This window comes from Vulpes vulpes, chromosome 5 (assembly GCF_048418805.1).
Source record: "Vulpes vulpes isolate BD-2025 chromosome 5, VulVul3, whole genome shotgun sequence".
NCBI classification, from domain to species: Eukaryota; Metazoa; Chordata; class Mammalia; order Carnivora; family Canidae; genus Vulpes; species Vulpes vulpes.
The window spans coordinates 92,703,889-92,721,685 of NC_132784.1; the positions used below are offsets into that span (position 1 = coordinate 92,703,889).

General features: G+C 47.6%; 1 protein-coding gene across 44 annotated transcripts in view; it reads left to right on the forward strand.

Annotated features, from left to right (window-relative positions):
* NFASC (neurofascin) overlaps positions 1 to 17,797 on the forward strand; it is a 181,330-nt gene that overhangs the window by 93,398 nt on the left and 70,135 nt on the right. For all 44 annotated transcript variants that reach the window (XR_012001763.1, XR_012001764.1, XR_012001765.1 and 41 more), the window contains one exon: positions 13,907 to 14,087. Coding sequence is in view for 37 of the 44 variants with exons in the window: in XM_072759380.1 (XP_072615481.1) it covers positions 13,907 to 14,087 (181 nt within the window). In the remaining 7 variants the exon portion in view is untranslated. The remainder of the gene's footprint in view (positions 1 to 13,906; positions 14,088 to 17,797) is intronic.

Consider the following 17,797-nt stretch of genomic DNA (forward strand, 5'->3'; position numbering starts at 1 on the left):
CCCAACTTAATAAATAGTCAAGTGGTTCAGGTTGCAACCTATAATTAGTTCTGGGTGTTGAGCAGGAGACAGCTGTTTTCAGCCAAATCCCTGATCTTAAACCGAGGTGTCTCCTCAGCTCCCTCCCCAGGTGGGCAGCAAAGGCCACCTGACACTGTTGTTCCCCACCCCCCACTCCTGCTGAGCCCGGTGGTCTCCGTGAACTTAGCTGAGGCAGGAAGAGGAAAGGCTGGGTCTGCTAGGTGCCCCTGCCACTGCCACCAAGTGGATCACTATCAACAGTTAAACACAGCCCCTTACTCCTCCTCCCAGATCTCTCCCCGTGACAATGAAAGGGAGCCAAGGCTGTAACAGCCACTGAGCAGATGGAGACCACCCCCCTCCAACCCTGAGAAGGGAGGTGGGGGAAGGGGAGAGTCGAATCCCATATACTGGGTTTCCTTGGCTATTGGAAAAATCCTACGAGACAACTGGTTCAACCCCACGCAGGCAAGGAAGCTGGGTCTCTCTCCTCCTGGGCATGGGGAGAGGCCAGCGTCTAGAAGCAGGCTGGTGAGTGATTTCTTAGGCTTTCAAGCCCTGGTGCCCCCAGAGGGTGTGCTGTAGTTACAGATAGCACTTCAGAGTGGGAGGTGTGTGGATTGTGTGGGCAGACACTTTCTTAAAGATGCTGAGACATGCGGTCATTCCGTGGGAGTGAGTAGGGGGATGTGGGGAGATACTGTAATCTTTTGGCAAATGCTCCCAGAAGAGGAAGCCAAGGACTCCTCCTTGCTGCTTCCCTTTCTACTCTTGTCTTCTTCCAGAGATCCTTCTGTCTTTCTCCTCTTTGCTTGACACTCTGTCTCTCTGGGACAGGCTGATGATTGTCAGTAGGGGGCATTTCTAGTTTCCTAGGAAACCCACCCCCTGCCCTTCAGATGCCTGTGAGCAGAGGGAGTGGAGCAGGCTCAGGTCACCATCTGTTGCATCGTTTATTCCTTGGCATGAGAGAGATAGAAGGGAGGTGGCGGTGGGGAACAGAGGGCAGGAGCAGGAATGGGGAGGAGGATCCTCTGTAGCACCCAGGGCAGTCCTGTGCTGCAGGTGGACTTCAGAACCCAGGACAGCTACACCGAAGCCCTCGGGATGCGGGAGCAGGCAGGCTGGGAATGGAGAGGATAGCAGTTCCAGGACTAGTGCCTGACACAGCTGAGCCCCTAGGTTCTGAGACCTATCTGGGGGACAGAGAAAACAGGGTAGCCCTGAGAGAGCGTACAGAAAGCTCCGAGAAAGGGGATGGGGAGAGGATTTCAGAAAAAAGGAGATGAGAGTGTCTGCTGAGAGGATACTGGATAGATGTTCCTATTAGGTTATTGTTGTTCTTTTCATGACTCAGGCTTCTACTGTAACAATGGCTTTGTCATATGTGATATTAACCAAGGATTTATAATATACTGATTCGCTAATGGGATAAATATCTCCCAGTAATAGGAATTATCTGATCAGATGGCTGTTCACCCATCTCACATATATATATATTTTAAAGGTTTTATTTATTTATTTGAGAGAGAGAGAGAGATAGAGAGAGAGAGAGAGAGAACAAGAGCAGGGGGAGGGAGAAGCAGACTCCAGCTGAGCAGGGAGCCCAACATGGGGCTCAGTACGAGGACACTGGGATCATGACCTGAGCCAAAGACAGAATCTTTTTTTTTTTTTAAGATTTTATTTATTTATTCATGGGAGATACAGAGAGAAAGAGAGGCAGAGACACAGGCAGTGGGAGAAGCAGGCTCCGTGCAGGGAGCCTGATGTGGGACTCAATCCTGGGACTCTAGAGTCACGCTCTGGGCCGAAGGCAGCGCTAAACTGCTGAGCCACCCGGGCCGCCCCAAAGGCAGAATCTTAACAACCGAGCCACCCAGGTGCCCCCCACACATATTTTTTGTATTGTCACTACAGAGGGAAGCAAGACATGGACTCTGAGCTCAAGAAGTTCAGAGTTTGATGCAGGAGACAGACATGGGAATCCCAAGGGCAGGAAGAAATGACATGCAGGGGAATACAAGGGAAATGTAGTCTACATTTAGGGGGAGAGCAGGGTTTGGTGAAGAAGGGAATCTGCACTGGAGAGAAGTAAGCAAATTGCATTTTTGGCCAAGGCAAAGCAGGAGCAAAGGTGGCCAAAAGTACAGAAAACACTTGTCCTGTTAGGGGAGCAGCATGGGCCCCAGTGCTGGACCGGCTCCTAACGGAAGAGAGACTGCATGGGGCAGGAGCCAGATCATAGGGACTTGAGTGCTTTCCACAGAGTGTAGATTTTGTCTCTTAGGCCGGCTCCACGACCACTTTCTCTGCCCAGACAGATAGGATAGAGGATAGAGGATGACCACAGGCCGGGCGTACACTAGCTCTTTGTCTCTTCTACTAGAAAGAAAACAGGAAGTGAGAATGTGGTTATTATAGTGGGAACCCAAGCCATTGAATTTATTTATTTGTTTATTTATTTATTTATTTATTTGAGAGAGGGAGAGCTTGCAAGCTCAGGGTAGGGGGGGAAGGAGGGGCAGAGGAAGATAGAGAATCTCAAGCAGACTCCCCATTGAGTGCAGAGCCTGGAAGCAGGGCTCTGTTTGATGATGCTGAGATTATAACCTGAGCCTATATCAAGCAAGAGTCAGATACTTAACTGACTGAGCTGCCCAGGTGCCTCCCCCAACAGCCACTGATTTATATTTATGTAAAAATCATTTTCAGCTGTTACTTGTTTGTATTGGGCACAAATCAACTGAGCAATACCTTAGCTCCGAGTCCTGGGTTCCCGCTAACAGAGGCACCTGCCTACTGGCATAAACCCTTCAGCCTAGGGTGGGACACCTCTGAGCTCTTTCAGCTCCCACACAGCTGGCCCTGCCCCTTTTCTTGTTTTGAGGTCCCTTTGTTTCCTCTTGTCATTCAGCTCCCCTCTCTGATTTCTAAACAGGTTGCTTCCGGATGGTTATAGAAAATAAGCCCTGCTGCTTTTTTTTTTTTAATTTAATGCAGAATGGTGGAGTTTTATGTAGGCTCCGTTGGGCTTTTATTATCTTTCTGTTCCCTCACAATATCCTGTGGCAGTGACGTGTGAGAATGTATTCCTTAGTTGGTTTTTGTAGTACTATTCTAGTCATTTCATTATTTATTCTGAGAACTAATTCCTGGCATGTGGCCTCATGGCACTAATCTGTTAGTATATCCCTAGGCATTATTAATTCAGAAGCACAGGCAGCCTCCAAGTACCTGCAGAACTGCTTTGTTCATGGCTCTGAGGCATCAAACCGAACATACTCAGTTCCAAGCTCATGCTCTCCCTGCATCCCAACACTAATAGATTCATTCACCTTTCTGTATTTTTGGTACCAATCATTAGCATCTTCCCAATCCAGTTTTCTAACCTAGAAACCTTGATGCCAGTCCTTTTTCTCACTGTCTACTACCAATCAATCATCCGTTTCTGGTGATTCTAACTCAGAAAATATCCTCACATCTCAGGGGTCCTTGGATACTATAAGCCATCCGCCTGTTGTACGCACACTCTCTCACACTGTGTGCAGAGGCACCTGTGCCACTTGGAATCCGGGAGAAGGTGAGTGGAGTAACAAGGAGAGGAGATGATCTCTGAGGAACCTCACCCTGGGGATTCTCTCCCAGAGCAGGAGAATGCTGTAGGGCAGGCAATGGCCTGCAGCTAAGCCCACATGATGGGCAGGTCACAGGCCCTCTCTTAGACTTAGGTTTACCCAATATTCAAAGAAAAGTCTTGGGGTTCCTAGATGGCACAGTAAGTTAAGCATCCAACTCTTGGTTCCAGCTCAGGTTGTGATCTCAGGGCGGTGAGATCGAGCCCTGCATCAGACTACATGCTCATTGCGGAGTCTGTTTGAGAATCTGTCTCCCTCTGCCCCTCCCACTGGTGTTTTCTCTCTTTCTCTCTCTCTCTCTCTCTCTCTCTCTAAAATAGATAAGTAAATAAATCTTTTTTTTTTAAAAAAAGACAAGTCTTGTGTGGAGTGGAGTCACTTGAGGTCATTAGGAAGAAGCACAATAAGAATAATAAAAGCAGCTTAATTGGTGTTGTTCACTTTCCTATGTTTTATCCACTTGGTTCTCCAACAACAACCATTGGAAGCAGGAATATTTACTTCCAGTTTTGAAAATTTTAAAAAGGCTTGGGAAATAAGTAATTTACAAAAAGGTGGCAGAACTGAGGCTTTTACTTGGATCTTCCATTCCATAAATATTCCCCAATAGGCACCATGCCGGGCACTGGGACGCAGAATGATCGGGGCTCATGATCTCTTTCTCTCTATCTCCTTCACTCAAAAAAAAAAAAAATTTCACAGAGAGGGAAGAAAGGTTGAGCCAGTGACAAGCAAACTGCAGCCATCAGGTCAAATCCAGCCCACTGCCTGTTTTTGTAAGTAAAGTTTTATTGGGCCATAGCTATGCCCATTCACTCCCTTATTGTCCATGATGGCTCTCTCACTGCAGTAATAAAGTTCAGTAATTGTGACAGAGACTGAATGTCTCACAAAGCCTAAAATACTTACGATCTAGACCTTTACAGAAAAGGTCTCCAATCCTTTAGTTTAAACATATATAGATTTACCAGTGTGCTAAGTGCCCCAGAGAGGCAGATGTAAGGTAGAATAGAGATGGACACCCCCAGCTCTGCTGGGGCGGGGGCGGGAGGCACAAAGAATTAGTCACAAAGCAGAAGATGCCTGAGAAGATGTCTGATGTTGCATACCGAGTAGGAATTAATCACATGACAAGGAGGGAAGGCCTTTCTGGGGACAGAGGATGGCAGGTATAAAGTGTGGGGGTTGTAAATGGTGTGGCATGGTTAGAAGATGGCATGTCACTTAGTCAAGGGAGCATTTAGCATTTGGGTGGGGTCCCAGAGCCTTGCAGGAGCCTGATCTCCCAGAGCCTTGCTATACTCAGGAGTTTGGATCTGATCATATATACTGATTGGAGTGATATGAAAGGGTTTTCAGGGAAGCACTGACAGGATCAGACAGGGCTTTAGAAAAATCACTGTCATAGCAACATGAAAAATGGATTAGACAGAGACCAGTTGGGAGGTTATTGCGGTTGTCCATGAGACATGATGTGTGTCAAAGGAAGAGGGAACATGGAGAAGGGAGTGGGGGCAAGAGACACCAGGAGGGCACAGTCCAATAGTCTTGGTGTTTGGTGTGAGGTGTGAGAGGAGCTGAGATTTCAGAGTGATTCCCAGGTGTCTGGCTTGGGTGACTTGGGTGGATGCCACCAACACAGACAGGGAATAGAGATAGAGGGACAGGACCCCAGTGGAGACACAGAGAACATCAGGCAGAAGGAGAGGATCCAGCAGTGTGATCAGTGCCCCCAAGGAGCTTTGAAGGGCCAGAGAGAAGAGAAGCTCTGGAGTGGTGTTTCAGAGGAAGAAGAATGTGAGGAGGGATGGATGGAGTAGTTAAGGATTGCTGATGCCTCCAAGAGGTCTAGCAAGATAAAGACTGAGAACTCTGGAGTCAGCCATCAAGAGGCCAACAGGAGGTCTGAAGAGAGAGTTCCAGAGTTTGATTGGAGGAGTGAAAAAGAACTCAGTAAGTAAAGGCAGAAGCCACATGAGAAGAGATATTGGGGAGAAAAAAATTCAGGTATATGTAGGGAAGCTGTGGGATCCAGAGAAGATTCCTTTGGTTTTGTTATGAGAGAAAGTTGAAGGTATTTCTCTGCTGAGGCCTGGAGCCAGTTGAGAAGAGTTTGGAAATTGAGGAGCATGCTAAGGGGATTGCTGATGGTCAGGGGCAGGTCTCTGCAGGAGAATGGGGCTGGGTCCAGCAGAGGCAGGAGGAGGGAGGGACACTTTTTATACAGAAAGTGGAGGCCATGGGAAGCTTATGCATTCAACCAACATTCCAGGGGCATTTCTGATTCTGGCAGCGCAGTCAGTTACTAGTGATAGAAGACGCTCCTGCAACTAGCTTAAACATTAAAGGGAATTTTTAATGTAAACATATCTGCAATTTAAAAATCCACAGTTAGGGCTTGCTTCAGGAAACGCTCCATCAGCAACACAAACAGTGGCATGAAGAATCATATCTTCCTACATCTTCCTTCTGCCTTCTGCAGCATTTGATTATCCTCACATTACACGTGGAGACACGCCACCACTCACAGCCACCTGTGGTATTGGGTGGGGGTTGTGAAGCTGTCCGGAGAAGCCCTCTGGGCCCGGAGAGCACCCCAGGCCTCAAGGCAAAAATGCTAGTCCTGGGAAACCAGACGGTTTCCAGGTCTGGCAATGCAGCCCCAGTCTGGTATGTTCTTCCTGGCATGTGTGCCTGGCTCTTGTGCCCCTACACTATTGTTGGGTGCGCTATAGTTGTTGGGTGCAAGACATTTGGAAAGTTAGAAGGTTCAAGGATTTTCAGTTCTTTGTTTTACTAATAGAGTCCTTTCTTCAAATAAAACCTTATGCAAAACCCAGTGTAGAAAACAGGGACTCTGAAGCGGCCCTGGTGAGAGTGAAGTGGGGGTGGGCGGCTGAGCTGCACCTTTTTCTCCTCCCCAAATGCCCTCCCACCTTAGGAAAGGTCCCCAGAGGCTGCAGAGCCTTCTAAAGGGTCTCTGTGCCTCCAACTATTGCCCTCCACAGAGCAGCTAGAGTGGTCTTTGTGAACAAATTTCATCAGATACCCTACCACTTAAAACCCTGTACTAATCTCCTGACATGCTTCGAATATAATATAAATTCCTCGCAGTGGCCTTCAGAGCCCTCCATGAGTGTGCCCTTGGGTGACTTCCCCATGTGCCCTCAAGGCTCTGGCCACACTGGTTTCTTTCAGTTCTTGCACCTACCCATCTGCTTTTTGCCACCGGGTCTTTGCACAAGCAGTTCCCCTGGCCTGGGATTTTTTTCTGACCCATCTTTACAAAATTGGTTCCTCCTTGCCATTTAGATCTTGATCAAATGTCGCCTTCTCACAGAGGAGGCCTTCCTTGACCATTCACTTCTCTTTCCCACATCAACCTATTGTGGTTTCTTTTCCTTTCTTTTTTATTAATAAGCTTTATTTTTTAGAACACTTGTAGATTCATAGCAAAATTAAGTGGGAGGTACAGAGATTTCCCATATACCCCTTACCTCCCCCACCCCCCAACATGCAGCCTCACTCATTATCACCATCCCCACCAGAGGGGTGCCCATGAACCAACACTGACACGTTATCATCACCCACAGTCCATGGTTGACATGAGGGCTCACTCCTAGTGGTGTCCATTCTGTGGGTTTGGACAAACGGTAATGACGTGGGTCCATCATTATAGTCTCATACAGAGTTTCACTGCCCCAAAAATTCTGTGTTCCACCTATGCATCCCCCCATCCCACCCCACTACCAACCTCTGGCAATCTCTAATCTTTTTATGGTCTTACCTTTTCCAGAATGTCACTCAGCTGGCTGACTTTCCCTTAGTGATAGGCATTTAAGTTCCTCCATGCCTTTTCATGGCTTGATAGCTCATTTCTTTCTAGTGCTGAATAATGATCCATTGTGTGGATGAACTACAGTCTATGTATCTCTTCACCCGCTGAAGGATGGAGGACATCTTGGTCACTCCGCATTCTGGCGATTACAGCTGAGACAGCTCTAAACCCCTGTACGGGTTGGATTGTGTTTTCTTCATTGTGGTTATTGCTACCCGATTTTTGTTCAGCATTTATTTCCTGTCCTCCCCACTAGAAAGAAGTGTCCACAAGAGCAGAGAAACCTTGCCTCTAGAGCTTATGTATATTCTCTAAAGCAATACCTGCTGCCAGGTCTATGAAAGGAATGAATGGCCTGCTAACTGCCACCCACAAGTCCCAGGTGGGCTCTGCTCTCCGAGACTCGGAGCTGCCAGCTGAGCCATGTTTCAGCACTGCCAGTCTTTTCTCCCATCATCACAGATGTGTTGTGACCACTGGTGCAGCCCGCCCAGAACGGGGCTGCGGGAATGTGGGGGGCTCCCGATGATGACAGCTTGCTGGAACCATGGGCCTCTCCTCCATCTGCCAGGGACAGCTTGTGGTACCACCACCAGGGGCCCCCCAGTCTGGGGAAATAAAGCAAACCGAGATCCAGAGAGAAAGAAAAAATAGGAAAGCAGACTGATTCTGGGTGGATAATTATTACTACTTGCCACTATTCCTAGTCACTTCCTGTATGTAACCAGGATGCTTCTTCCTTCATCCCTTTGAGGCCAGAACCTGCTCGGTGGCAATAACTAACACTGAGATTTGCACTGCACCCCACACTTTGCCAAGTGCTTTATATAGGAGATGTGCATTAAGTCATCCCAGAAGCCCTTTGGAATGTTATTGTGTGCATTTTTCAGATGACAAGACAAGGCTCTGAAGATTCAGTACTTAGCCATGATCCCCACCTTATAAGTGGGCAGCAGCTTCAGACCAGACAGTCCATGCTTTCAAACTTGACCAAGGGAGGCTGTCACGTCACGCCCAGCGGTCCCCACTGCTGACCATCACTCAACAAACATACCCACCATGGGGTGGTCTCAGACATCTTGAGTCTGAATCTCCCACAAGGCTTGCACATTTAAAGTTCAACTGAAACTTGAAAGCTTCAGTTCAGGGAGGTTGCATAAGTGAATGAAGCATCCCTGTGTAAGATCATAGGGCATTTGAATTCAAAACACGTTTGTTTTTTTTAAAAAAAAAAAACCTGCAGGCCTGACTTGGCCCCTGCCTGGAGGTTTGACGGTCCAGGGACCCGTGTGTTTAAATAGCACCTAGGAGATCCTGATGAGCATCCAGTTTCCTTTCTGTGTGGGCACATTATCATCACAGCACCTGACCAAATGGTATTTGGATTCTTTATGAAACAGTGAACTCAGTACTTCACATAGCAGAACATTTCATGTGAGGGCGACTCTGTTTCTCTCTCTCTCTCTCTCTCTCTCTCTCTCTCTCTCTCTCTCACCTTCTCTTTTCACACAGGGATTGTGGAGTGCGGGGGGGACTTCAGATATCCAAGAATTGAATTAATCCTCTTCTCCAGTTCACAGTACACCATCAGTCCACACAATATTTCTCTTTCGGGTTTGTTTATTTTTGTTCATTTCCTCACTTGCCCCCCTTGCAATAGCCCTCCCTTTAATGTCCTTCGCATTCTTACAATCCACCTCTTACGTGTTTGATTTGATACAAAAGGATCTTTCAAACACATCATAGTGGTCGTGTGTGCAGGTAGAGCATTTACTATCATGGATGGTATTGTAGAATGGCTGTATTTATTAGGTTGCTCCTCCTTGCATCTCAGAGAAGTAGTTGCCTCTCTAGAACTCTCTCCCATTTGGTTCTACTTTTGCCCTCATGGAGCTAAACAGAATAATTCCACACCCTCCTCCACATTCCAAGACAGTCATCTTTGCCTCTCCTCTGCAGCCCCCATATGCCTTCTTACGGGACATGGGATGTTACTCATTCCTCCCCAGGATGCTCTGTGGTTAGATGGCATTCCCCTTGAAGGGTCATGACTATTCCACCCACCCCCTGCACCTGCATCTGGATGATGTACTCCTCTACTTCTAGTGGGAGAGGAACCTGAGATATTATGTGCCTGGGCCATACAGCAAGATAGTGTAAGAAGTAAGATTTAGTTAGAAGGGTGCATTTAACTGCTTTCAATTAGACATCCCTGCTCTTGGCCTCTTCTACCTGGTTATCAGGATAGGGAAACGGTAAGCCTCGGTGATGTGGGGGTACCTTCAGGCAGGGCATCTCCCTCCTCACTCCACGTTGGGTTCTTTGAGAACAGCACTAAAATCCCCATGCCAAGACACCAGTTGACATTCTCCTTCCTTAGATGGATGGAAAGTTCTTCAGAAGGTACTGGAAGGATTGAAAGCCATGTGCCTATCTTCCTGAGTGGACTGGACTCAGAGATTTGAGGGTGCCTGTATCCCCAGGTAGAATAACCTGCCCTCCTCATCCTTGGCTGTTTTATCCTTATAAGCACATTGTAGACACCAGTGCTTACATTTCTTTGTTACTGAGATAAAATTGACATACCACAAAGTTAAACAATGTTAGTGGACAATTCAGTGCATTCAGTGTGTGCAACCATCACCTTGATCAAGTATTGCTTATTACACTCCAGTGAAATCCCTTTCTCACCCCAATATTATCATCACCCCAAAAGGAAACCCCCTACTCATTAAGCCATTCCCCCTTCCTCTCTGCCTCTGGTAAGCACCAATCTATGTTCTGTCTGTATGGATTTACCTGTTTTGGATCTCTGATATAAGTGAGATCCTTCTATTTGTGACTTTTGTATCTTGCTTCTCTCATTGAGCATAACCCTTATGGGCTTCATATTACATCATAGCATGTGTCAGCACTTCATTACCTTCTATGACTGAATAATATTTCACAGAATGTACATACAACCATTTTGCTTATTTATTCATCTCTTGATGGACATTTAGGCTGCTTCCACCTTCTGATTGTTGTGAATAATGCTCCAATGAACATGTGTGCATGTGTACTTGTTTGATGACTGGTTTTTAATTTTGGGGGGACCTATATCTAGAGATGGAAATATAGGGTCGTAAGATAATTGTATATAATTTTTAAAGGAAGCTATACATTTATTTTTTTTAAGTAGCAACTTTACTCTGGAACTTTCCTGCATATGGAGAGACAAGGAAAGTGAGTGAGGAGTAGGAGATCTAGGTTCTTTTCCTGGCTTTACCACTAATCATCTGAGTGACCTTGAGCAAACTATTTCCCCCTTCTGGGCTCTTGTTTCCTCATTTGAAAAGTAAGGGGATTGCATAAAGCTGTGATCTTTCAATTCTCTTTTAAGATTTTGTTGGAAAAATTGGGTTCTAGAGAGAAGAGAGAGAATTGTCAAACAGCTAAAAGTAATTATCTCTATGTGCCTTCTCTACTGTGTTTTTAAATTGTGAGTTGAAAGCACCCCCAAATAATTGGGCTTTTTTCCCTTGCCTATGTGTTTTCTAGTTAATAAATAGCTTCTGACTTCCTATTTCCATCAAGATTCCCAGAGCAAGATATCCTTTTCTTGCCCATCACTTCCTACTATTTGGCAGCTCCTGAACAAAACATGGCAGTCATGAAGCCAAGAAGCCATTCCATCCCCCACTGTCCTCCATGGGGAAATGCTGAGCCTCACCCCCTACCTCTCTCAGCTAAACTAAACTGAGTCTCGTTTTTGGAGATGTCAAATCCAAGGAGAAGAGTGAGCAGACTCTTCCTGAGTCCATGTAAAGACCATCTTAAAAGGTTAGGAGAAAGAACCAAAGACCTCCTGTGATAATGTCCAGCCAGAAGATTTTCCTCCTTGGGGGATTTCTACTCTAAGCTTCTTTCAGCTGATTGATTTCCTGGCCCGAGTGCAGTGCCTAGATTGGGAGGGAGATTTTCCTCCACTAATTGGTAGCCTCCACAGCCATCCAAGTCCAAAGCATGTGTTCTTCTGAGTTGCCTGCTGGTTTTCTGGGGGAAACACAAAGTTTTTTAAAAATGTGATCCAAGTGGTTTATTTCATTCAGTCAGCTATTTATTTGCTCATTTTCATCCACCCATCACATATTTGTGAATGCTTGCTGTGTTTTCGGCAGCATATTAAATTCTAGGAATAAAAATGAGGCACCTGCCCTATGGAGTCTTCCTCTTTTAATAGGAGATATAGAACATGTAGCTTTTGGAATGAATACAAAGTGACAAGTGCTGGGGTGCCTGGGTGGCTCAGTCGGTTAAGCATCTGACTCTTGATTTCGGCTCAGGTCAGGATCTCAGGGTTGTGAGATTGAACCTCATGTCAGGCTCCAAGCTCAGCAGGGAGTCTGCTTGAGATTCTCTCTCCCTCTTCCTCTGCCCCTCACCCTGCTCATGTACTCCCTCTCTGTGTCCAAAATAAACTTTAAAAAAAAAGTGATAGGTGCTATATAATGGGAGGGTGGCATAAATGGTGTTCAGGAGTACAGACAGGGTACACATGAATCATACTTGGCAAATCCTCATGAGAAGGCAGATTCAAAGCGTGTTCTAGACGGAAACTAATCTGCACAGCAGTCACAGAGCAGGACCCAAGAAGGGGTAGGTGACCAATATTGGCTGGAACACAGAACACAGAGGAACAGTGCTGGGAGGGGAGATGCAGAGAGGGCTGCCCTGGGGAGGACATCTGAAACACGTCAAAAGATTTGGCTCTCTGGCAGCTGTGAGCTAGTGAATCTGACTGGGGAGTGGCGTATTTGTATCTGTGCTTTAGAGAAGAGCAAGTCTGGTAATGGTGGAGAATGAGTCTGAGGGGTAAGAGTAGAAGTGGGGAGGGGCGCCCAGCTGTCTCGGTCAGTGGAACGTGCGATTCTTGATCTTGGGGTTGTGGGGTCAAGCCCTACATTGGGTGTAGAGATGACTTAAAAATAAAATCCTTAAAAAAAAAAAAAGAGTAGAAATGAGAAGAGCACTCAGGAAGCTGTTGTGGTCACTGTCGTGAAACAGTGATGACCAGAACCAAGGTAGAAGCTGTGGGAAAGAAGGTAAGTGGATGGAGTCCGGAAATATACGTGAGGCTGGAGGTGGGGAAGGCTGCTGTTGGGCCCAGCTTCCAGGAAGGAAACTGCTGAAATCGGAATCTGAATCCTTTAGCTTGACCCATGTCCTGGCCCAGAGGAGGTGCTTCATCTTCCAGGTCTTAAGCAGAGTAACCTTGTCTCCCAGGAGCCAGCGCTGGAGCTGTGCTCCTTTCACCAGTAGGAAATGGATAGATGGGAGATGGTGGTGGGGTACAGGTAAGAGAATAATTCTGGAAGAACCTTCTGCTGCCATCTTCATTGACTGTTCCCCATGGCGGAACAGCAGACTACACCCAGTTTGAAGACAGACCCTATGGCACTCTTAAAGCACTATACCTCACGCCATCCCTGGGCCACTCTTCCTTTTTCAAGTAGAATGAACATACAGTGTTGTATTCATTTCAGGTGTACGATATAGTGAGTCAGCAATTCTATACATTACTCAGTGCTAATGGGAATAAGTGTACTCTTAATTCATTAATCGATTTCACTCACCCCACACCACCTTCCTTAGGCCATTCTGTCTCAGGAGGAGGAGAAAAGGGTTTATCTCTTAAAGACTCATTCCAGGCCCCTTGGACAGTCATTTTTAATCATTCCCCTCGTAGGGCCTGAAATGACTTGTTATGCTTAAAGATGTGAACATTGGGCTGTCATAATATTCCTCATTCTACCAATCCTCTGGAATCCCCTTCTTCTGGGTCGTAATCTCAACATTGCCATTATCTCTAAAGGAACAACATCAGGTACCGCCATATCTTTGCTGCACAAAATATCTGCAGAAATCCATTAAAAAAGAAGTCCTCTGAGCAACCAGATTTCACCTAACTCCACCCAACACATAGGGGGTCAGAGAAGCTCTGAGATTGGTGTATTTCTTACTGCCCAGTGCATGCAGGTGTTGGACCTGTGAGACAGTGTTTGTTTTCGTGATTCTTACATGTAGAGTTGCCCTTCCTTCTACAACAGTGATTCTTAACTGGGCATGGTTTTGTCTTCCAGGGGACAGTTGGCAATGTCTATAGATATTTTTGATTGGGGGCAGGAATGGGCTTTACTGGCATCCAGTGGATAGAGGCCAGGGATGCTGGTAAGCATCCTGTAATACCCAAGATCATTCCCCAAACAAAGTATTGTGGGTCCCAAATGTCAATAGTACAAGGTTAAGAAACCCTATTTCAGAACATGGGTCTGTGACCAAACCCTTGAGTTCTTCAGGCCCTGTAGGATTGCTAGAAGAAACCACAAGTTCAAGAAAAACTCACTTGGCATTATATTTCTTTCCACAGCTGAGCTCTGTCCAGGAGGCCCAGTTAGAGCGGCTGGAGGCAGCAAGACCCGGCAGGCTGGGGAGCGGGGAACGGGGCCCAGTGCTGAGGATGGCCAGGCAACCGCCGCCGCCCTCGGTCCATGCAGCCATCCTGCTCTGCCTCCTCAGCCTCAGTGGGGCCATCGAGATTCCCATGGATCGTGAGTCCTGCTCCATCTCCTTCTTTGATTCTCCTGATTTGGGGCAGAGGAGCTGGAGGGAAGGGATGGTCAGGGGGAAGTTAAGACCAGCTTTCGAAGAGGCAGAGAGAGGAGAAGCAGTGGATTCTGGATGCAGAGCTGGGTTTCCCTCCAAAGAATTGACGCAAGCAGGCTTGTGTTTGGGAATGTGAGTCTAATTGTGTAGCATGATCTCTGAGGACTCTGGCCGAGCCTATACTTGGGCTGCCGGGAGCCTGCTGAGCAGAATTTTCAGGTCTGTGTGTCACTCAGGAGTTCTTGTCTCCACTCTACTCCCACGGCCTTCTGTGGTCTTGACCTGTCCATCAAAGTGGAGCTTCCAAGGACCAAGTGTAGTGGACATTTATTTGCCTTTCTAATATCTGAGCTGGACCCTTAGGCCGTCCTGGCTGGACTGACTAATCAGGGCAGATGGCCTAGGGAGGGTTGGGAAAGGAATTATTTCACAGAAGACTGGGGCTAAATGAAACATTAAAATAGAGCTCTGTTATAATGCTGCTGTGAGAAAACCAGAAGGCGCTGCTTCCTTCTGTCTCTTTTCACCTCTCCCATGGCAAAGTTGGAAAGTAAAATCCATGGCATTCTGTTTCCCAAGGTGGCGGCATTACTTGGCCGTCAGAATCGTCAAGTAAGGGGCTTAGGGTGCTGATCCTACAGCCACGTCTCTAGCAGCCATATCCATTGTTACATTCATAAGTGGCCCATTGACTGGCAGCTATGCTCCTTGGCCCTGCATTTAGATGTGTTCCACCTGTGCCACAATTATGGCACTTCCATCAGAATGTCTTGGCATTCCAGTGCTCTGATGTGAGCATACCACCTTGTCCCCTGTTTTCTGCTTCCAGAAATAGATGGGACCAACATGATGCCAACCCTGACTTGGGCTCTGTCCAGGTGACAGATGTCTGGGGAGGGTTGGGAGAGTGATACAGCCTCCAAGGAGTGCCCACTGAGCTCTCCAAAGCCAGGCCCTGGGGCCTGGAGTTAGCACAGCTTGGAGAAGAGTTGCACATACTTCAGCACCCTCCCACCCAATCCTACCAATAATAGCTGCCCAGAGGAGTGGGCACTTCTGGGTAAGAGAAGACCAGCAGAAACTATAAGTTGGACCCAGAAGCAAAGGACAAGGCCCTTGCTGCCCTCCTAATAACCCCAAGTGTGTGTGTGTGTGTGTGTGTGTGTGTGTGTGTGTGTGTGTGCGCGCGCGCGCGCGCGTGCATGTGTGTATGTATTCGGGGTGGGGGGTGTCATGGAAGGAACTGTTCCCTTGGAGACCATCTATACTGCTAACTCAAGGTAGAGAGAAGGCCATGTCCCTGGAGAGGAGAGGGGCGCAGAGGAGATTGAGTTATCAAGGAAGTGGTGAAGGCTCATTTCTGCTGTTTCTCCTCACTCATTTACCTGCCACTTTGATCCCTGGGGCTAGTGGGTGAGGGGTTCCTCCAAGATGAACTTATAAATAGATGGCTTTGACATCTATATTGGGAATCTGAATTTCTAAAGCTCTACTGGAGCCGTGGGCAGGTGACCCAGCAGTGGATGTCTCCAAAGTACCATGTGTGGGGCAGAGAGCTGCAAGTGCCCTGACCTCCCCACATCCATCTCTCTGTCTCCTCAGTGTCCATGAGGAGCGTCCCCACTTCTGGAATTGTATTCAAGGAAGCACAGATCTTCCTTGCTCTGAGTCACACAGTGAATGGGTGCTGGATTCATGAATAGAGCCCAGGTCTCTTGCCCTCCCATGAGGTTGGCTTTCAGCACAACTCACCCCTACCTCTGGTAATCCCACCTTCTTTCAGTTCTTGGATCTCACCAGAGTAGTAGCTTCCATGCACCCTGCCGAGAGCTAAGTGCTTTCTAAGAGCCTTCTCTGATTCTCACAGCTCATCCTTTGGGGATAGGTTAGAAAACTAAGGAGCCGTTCTCTCCAGCTCATACATAGCAGGGCCAGCACCTCTCTGAATGAGGATGTGAATCCTTTTGTAACACCATGCCTGGTACCCCAGCTGTGTCACAGCAGGAAACTCACAATACCTTCCGGGAGCAAGTGTGCCTCCTGCACACTGGACCTCCCAGTGGCTGCAGGCACAGCGGCTATGGTGACATCTCCAGAATGAGTCTACTCAAGCTGAATGCAAGGTGAGAAAAGGCCAGCCAGCCCTTCAGAGGGGACCCAGTTGCCCCAGGAAGAGCTCCTGTTTAGCCAGGTTTTCCTCTCCTGCTGGGCCAAGCATGACAGACACCCCAGCCCAAGATACCTGAGCCCAATCCTTCCCTCTTACCCTGGGCTGAGGCCCAGTGGGATGGGCTGGGGAAAGATCACACATTCTTTTTCCTCCTCCCCCCGCCAGAGTATTTATTGATATACAACATATGTAAGTTTAAGGTATACAACTTGATGATTTGCTCCGTGTATGTATTATGAAATGATTGCCCCATGGGTTAGTTTATACATCCATCCCCTCACCTTATTACCTTTTGTGTGCATGTGTAGTGATAACTTTGAAGAGCTACTCTCGAAACAACTCCCAGGTACATAATATGTACACTCAGCCCCTGGAACATATCCATCTTATAGCTGGAGATTTGTATCCCTTGACCAGCATCTCTCCACTTCTCCCACCCTTGGCTCCTGACAACTACCATTCTACTCTGTTTCTTTGAATTTGACTTTTTTTAGATTCTACATATACTGAACAAATGCCAGATCTTTCTCTGACTTAAGGTCCTCAAGGCCTATCCATGTTGTCACAAAAGGCAAGGGAGATACCTGCAGCCTCTGATTACTGTGGCATCATTCACAATAGCCCAGATGTGGGGCAAGTGAAGATCAGGGCTCCGAACTTTCTCTGTGTGTTGCCTGGGAGTGGCTAAGGGGGCTCAAACAGGAGGTGGCCCTGTCAGGTATGCCCTTCCGCTCGCTTGCCCCTTTGGGGGGCAGTATCTGTACCGTGAGGACCCGATATTGCTTCTACTCTGGGGCGTTTGGGCCCAGCAGGCTTCCTGGAACAGCCCGGGGCTGCGACACAATCCCTCATTGAAGCACCGGCCTCCAGCCCCTGCTGCTCTGCCAACAGAGTCACACGCACCCACCTCCCCCCTCACCAGCCCCAAGGAGAACAGCGTGACCTTTGAAGAAAGCAAAGGGTCGCCTCATCAACAAGAGTGGGTTTGCCAAAAAGTGAGTCTGCTGGCAGCTCACCCCTCCGTTCTCCTCCCCACATCAAGGGACTTGGCATATTTCTCCTAGGAACTCACAGAGGATACAATGAGGTGGGAGAAACATTTTCTCCTTACTGTCATCCCAAATAGTGCTGCAAGATGACCTCAGCACATATCACACACGCGCACACTTGCACGTGCACACACACGCATTGACACACACTGCATCCTCCAGGAATTGATGCCAGGGCATGTAGATACCAGCCAGGGAAGGAGAAGAAGTGCAAGGATAAAGAAACCTTGCAGGCCAGCAGGCTTCTGCTTTACCCCCTGCAGAGCTTGTTGGGAGATTTCCCCTCCCCCTCGTAAGCCAAAAGAGCAAACTCATTTTCCACTTGACAGTTACCAGTAAGTTTTGTAGATGGAGAGAAGGGCAGGTGGCATGACATGGGGTCTGGGGGGTGAGGATCACAGGACTATGTACGTTGTCCTTATCCCCAGGCAGCCGG